Below are 5,881 nucleotides of genomic sequence, written 5' to 3'. Positions count from 1 at the left end.
AAAATATGAGTTTGAGATAAGAATATGAAGATAAGATACGGAGCTAGAGTCATAGGCGACCAACGCACTTACTTGTAAATCTCTGAATAGAAAGATATTCAATATTAAGGAATCAAATTGAGCCAGCTGCACAAAAAGTGCATCAACTTGGCTTACTCGAGTAACAAAGGACACACTCCCTCTGCAATTTCCAGAGCACTTACACTATACTTTAGTGTATGCTACGACTCGAATTGGCAGCGCTCACTTCCCAAGCAGTGAATCGAGCGGGCGCAAAGCTAACACAGAACTAGCCAGCCTCTTTCCACGGCTTCCCGCTTAATCTTCAACAAACCCTCCCATTTGATAGCAGTTACGGCATACGTAGAGTAGAAGAGTGTGTTTTACATTGCTGCTTCTACTTTAACTACAGAGTGGTGCTACATCATGCCAAAGAGGAGCGACTTACCGGTATTCAACCATGAATTTAACGGTGGCAAGTCGTACTTCGTGTGCGGCATCTCAATAAGTAAGAAGATGATTTATGTGCATTCACAAGGTGGAATGACAATGGTAAGCATGTCATGGTGTTGCCGACACTTTTACATATCACAAATGCTGTTATGTGAACCGCGGAGTGATATTGGTGGCATGTTGATCACTCATACGCCGTGTATGCCAATAAACGTGCTCATACATATGAGTGGATACACATATTGCCAGCATCATTGGCCACAAAGTCTATATTTGAATACGTCCAACATAAGCAAAATTACACGCAGCATCCAGTGTTTATGTCACATCTGCATTAAAATAAAGTGGCATACATAAGTAGTACCTTAAAATGTTCCACTCTGAGCGCGGTAAATGCTCTGCAGCATAATTTGGGAATACCGAGAGAGATGGATTTAACCTGATAAGCGATTAGTTTTTCTTAGACAGCCCGATTTACTGTGCTGAATTAATTTCAAGCGAAGACTGTCGATGCAAAACCGGTTTTCAGCCAAATATTGGATTCACTGTGCGCGTTGGCTGAACGATTATGATAACGATTATCAGGAAATTCAGTGTTCATACTTAATTTATAATGTAAAAATAACAGGGAAATTTTCGTTTTTTGCTTAACTTTAAATTTCATAGCATTTTTCGGCATGACCCACATATACGACATTAACTAAAAAATTAGCTTTTGAAATTGACGCATATATACAACATAATCACCTAACAGGTTAAAGAAAATTTAAAAATTTTTAATCACAATTTAAAAAAGTTTAGACACGCAATTGTATAGTTCATTCAATTCTAATAGAATAAAGTGTAAGTTTGAAGTGGCTCAAAATTCTTGCTGATTTTTGAAAATTATGAAATTCTGTTGAAATTTCTCGAATTTTCATAAAGCTAATACAAAGTTTGAAGCTTGATTTAATATAGCCTTTACTACAGGATGAAGTTTTCAATAAAAAATATTGAAACTAAAAAATTAATACATAAAAAAAATAAATAAATAATTGGCGCGTACACTTCTGTTAGGTGTTTGGCCGAGCTCCTCCTCCTATTTGTGGTGTGCGTCTTGATGTTGTTCCACAAATGGAGGGACCTACAGTTTCAAGCCGATTCCGAACGGCAGATATTTTTATGAGGAGCTTTTTCATGGCAGAAATACACTCGGAGGTTTGCCATTGCCTGCCGAGGGGCGACCGCTATTAGAAAAATGTTTTTATTAATTTTGCTTTCACCGAGATTCGAACCAACAACCTCTCTGTGAATTCCGAAAGGTAATCACGCACCAATCCATTCGGCTACGGCGGCCGCCAAAAATTAATACATACATAGATAAATAATCAAAACTAGTCATGTGGAGGTGCTATAATTTTGCAATATAATCCTTAAGCGTATTTAATCTTACCTAGAGGATATTTGGCACCTGCGTGCGTTTTTGCGTGACTGTTATTTGGTGGGTTTGGATTTGAAGCACATGAAACATCAAGTTATGTCGGCTGTTTTTTCAATTCTTTAGAATTTAAAATGAATATACCTATAATAGAATGCATTTTTTTATTATAATCTGGTAGATAACTTCATGGCAAAAAATCAGTTGTTAACCGCGATGTGTGGCAAGTTTTGCCGTCTTTTTGGAACCGAATGTGGTCGATGTTTCGGTGACTAATCATGGAAACAAAAACTCAGTCAGCATGGCTCGATAGCGCTCACCGTAAGGCAATTCATTTCTCATTTTAAAAGAAATAAATACCGATGATGTCTTCAATGCTATATGAACCTCGCGAAATGATTTATTTTTTTTCAAAGTAGATTTCCACAATTTGGAAACATTGTTTTGGCGTTAAATGGTTCATGATGACTTGCCAAACCTTACCAAACCGAAATGAACACAGTTTACCATTCCCATTTGTCAAAGCATAGATATCGATAGAAATATTTTTCATGCAGCTAAAAAAATAACCGATAGGAAGAAATTTCGAATTGTTATCGTCCTTGGCAGGCGCTTGGTAGGATCCTCCAATCGTAGGACAATTTTAATTAAAGATATATAAATCTTTATATTCCCTTATATGCCAAATGACATACGAATACGAACTTTTATTTCGAGTCGAGTGGTGAAAAATCCTGAAGCTAAATCCCTTCGCCAATTATCAGTAACCTTTTCTTATTAGCTACTGAAGTAGGATTTCAATTATTATTATGTTTGGGTTAACGCATGTATAGACTGACTAGCGAGAGCAAAATAAAAAATGTTTAGATTAGAAAAAATGATCTTCAACCGTTAATAAAAAGTTTCGTTTTATGAATTTTTATAAATTACAGCTATATATACGGCTCCACTTTTTTAATATACATAGTATTTGATCCACTTTCAAATATACATATATCGGTAAGAAGATCCTCGAAGGCATTGCAATTTTCGAGTTCTTAATTACGACCGTTGGAGCTGGAATAAAAATGTCTGTTATACTCGTATGGGAGCTTGATCTGATTTTTTTTCACTATCATAACGAAATTTTTGGTAGAGTCTAATAAAAATTTCCAGGAAACTGTATCTAGCAGAAGCAAAGTACGTTACGAGAAAAATTGTATTTGATTTTTATTTAATTTCATTTAATTGTTTTTTACTTTATAAAAGTTTGCGCAACAATTTAGAAGCGTAGAAAATTTTTTCGAAAGAGCAAAACAAACTCGCACACTCGTCATCGATTTTAACATTTTGGACCCTGTTGGAAAGCGTATGCTTAGTAGATGGTTTGAGTCTAGCTCTGATTTTAAAATGGTGTTGCCACCTGTTTCTATTAAAAAATAAATTTATTAAAAAATAGACAGTTGGGTATCTGCACAAATATTTTTAAGAGAAATGTATTCCAAAAGCAATTTTTATATAACTTAACTTTATTGCAAAAACAGAAACTTATCGAAATTTCATTGGAACCTTAAGATATTGGTAACAACTGAAAGATGCGCTAATAAAAAAAAAATTTTTGTATGGATGGTGTTGCCACATTTTTTTAAATTAAGAAATATATGAAAAAATATATTAATTGTAAAACGTTATATATATATATATCAAACTTAAAGTAAATATAGCTTCCATATTTTTAAGTATTGTTGCCATCTAATTTTAAATAAAATATATAGGTAATTTAGATTAATAACAAAATTTAATTAAAAAATGTATTCAAAAGAATGATGAAAGCTTTAATTAAAATATTTGTATATGGCGTTGCCACATAAATCTTTGGGCGAAAATGGTAAATAACAGATACAGGTATATTATTGTAAGTGTTAGGATGCCTTATTAAACAATTTTTTTAAACGACGTTGTGCGCTTTTAATTCAGAAAATATCGAAATTATAGCAACATTTTAAAGCGTCAGTAGATGAAAACGACTGTCGAAAAGAACTCATGGCTTTGCATACAACCTATTCGAATGTCGAAAAAAGAGCAATCAAGTATAACAGGTACAGGTAACGAGGTACAGTTTCTAAAACGGCTATGGGTATTTCTTGAAGGTTTTTTTATGCTGAAAACGAATATGACCTTGAAAATGCTCCAGCACGTCAGGATTTTTGGCAATTTGAGGTTAAATAGTCAAAAAATGCAGATCTTGGCCATTTTTTAATTTTTTTTTTGAGCAAGGTAAGGTTTTTTTTTAATTTTCCACAACGGCATCGCAAAGTACTAGTCTTCAGCTTTAAAATCCATTTTTAAAAATATTTTTGCGATTAATATAAAAAAAGTTATACTATTTTGAATTCGCCCTTTACAGGGGCGTTAGAGAGTTAGAAAGGTTGAATTTGCATATCTAAAAGTCTCTCTCTTAAAAAAAAAAAACTTTACCTTGCTCAAAAAAAAAATTTAAAAATGGCTAAGATCTGCATTTTTTGACTATTTAACCTCAAATTGCCAAAAATCCTGACGTGCTGGAGCATTTTCAAGGTCATATTCGTTTTCAGCATAAAAAAACCTTCTGGAAACACCCATAGCGGTTTTAGAAGCTGTAAAAAAGCGAGATTTTGCAGGCCTGTGTTATTTTTCTAAATTTTTTCATTAAATTTGTTATTACACTCAAGCCCATACACAAACCAATTTTTTAAAAAATTTATGATAATTTCAACGATGCTTGGATCGCTTGATATGGAATCCCTGATATCTGTCGAAAGGAGCAAGTAAAATGAAAATTCTCGCCAATTAAGTTTTGAAGGCATACGAGTTGAAAGCATGTGGCATATACTCATATGTTCTTCCTTAAAGCGACAAGCTGCCAAAACCAATACACTGAATAAGGAATAAACTGAAAGTAAATTAAACTTTCTTGTGAGTCCAAACAAATGCTTGCTAACTGATTTCAGGTGGAAAGTAATATGAAAAGTTAAATAAAACTAATTATCTAAAGCTTCGGTGAGAAATTTTGAGACAAAACTAACTTTGTATTCTGCTTCGTTGCATCGTTTCTTACAAGGAATACCTTAATATTCTTATGTATCTGTAAACATTATAAATCCATTATTAAATACAAGACTCACCTTGTTTGAGTAGCCATTGAACTTAAGCAGCTTCTTGCAAGACTTGCCCCGGCTCTCGAAATAGACTTCCTGCGGCGTGCGACGTGACTGGGGACGGCGCGTAAGATTCGCTTTGCATACCGCCGAAACAACAGCTGCGGCACTAGGAGTAGCCGAAACATTCGCATGCAAAACTTGCTGATTTCCGGCGATGGGCATTAGGCTGTTGAAATTCTGATAGTCAACACTGCTGCTGCCTGTTTTAGCTGTGCTGGTGCCACCAGAGCAAAGCAACCGACCAATTATGCCGCAGCAACCAATGCGATGTGTGGCTGGCGTGCCAGGCGCCACCGGTCGCAAAGCAAACGATGACGTGCTGTTGTTATTATTTAGTTTATGGTCGATGCTATAGGAGCCCGCTGAGATGGTCATCAGTTCGATGGCGCTTGCTTTACGCAGATTAACATCCATTTCCATGGTCGGTATCAAAGCACCCGTGAGTAAGGATTAAGCGAGTGGCCCAAGTGTAGGTACTGGTTTTTAGAGAGCGTAGTTTGAATTTCTTTTGTGTTCTGTTGCAAAGTGGCACTTTATGTTGCAGCTAAATTAGTAATTAAAGTTTTGGATGGCTTAGCGTGTTGTGCAGGCATCACTCCTGACTCCCGTTATGTTCCACCATGTTTTTAATCTTAGCTAATATTATTTCGTTATTGTGCATATAAGTTCTATACGCTTGCTTGCTTGTGTTGGAAGCGCTCTAGTTTTAATTTTCGTAAGCTCATTGAGTTTTTGGTACCATAGTCGACGTGAATTTATTTGATTATCTGATTAGGTTTGATCTGATTAGTTTTGAGTGCGTTGAACTTAAGCAATTCAAAGGGGAGTTGCA

At 35.2% G+C, this 5,881-nt stretch overlaps 1 protein-coding gene across 1 annotated transcript; it reads right to left on the bottom strand.

The window, feature by feature from the left end:
- Nucleotides 1-4,735: 4,735 nt before the first annotated feature.
- LOC128867126 (uncharacterized) lies at nt 4,736-5,469 on the bottom strand. Its single transcript, XM_054108226.1, has 2 exons — nt 5,014-5,469; nt 4,736-4,765 (listed from the first exon to the last, which is right to left on the bottom strand). Exons 1-2 carry the CDS (start codon nt 5,467-5,469, stop codon nt 4,736-4,738), a joined length of 486 nt encoding a protein of 161 aa, XP_053964201.1.
- Between the last annotated feature and the right edge of the window lie 412 nt (nt 5,470-5,881).

This window comes from Anastrepha ludens, chromosome 6 (assembly GCF_028408465.1).
Source record: "Anastrepha ludens isolate Willacy chromosome 6, idAnaLude1.1, whole genome shotgun sequence".
Classification (NCBI taxonomy): Eukaryota; Metazoa; Arthropoda; class Insecta; order Diptera; family Tephritidae; genus Anastrepha; species Anastrepha ludens.
This window is presented reverse-complemented; position numbering and strand designations above follow the sequence as displayed.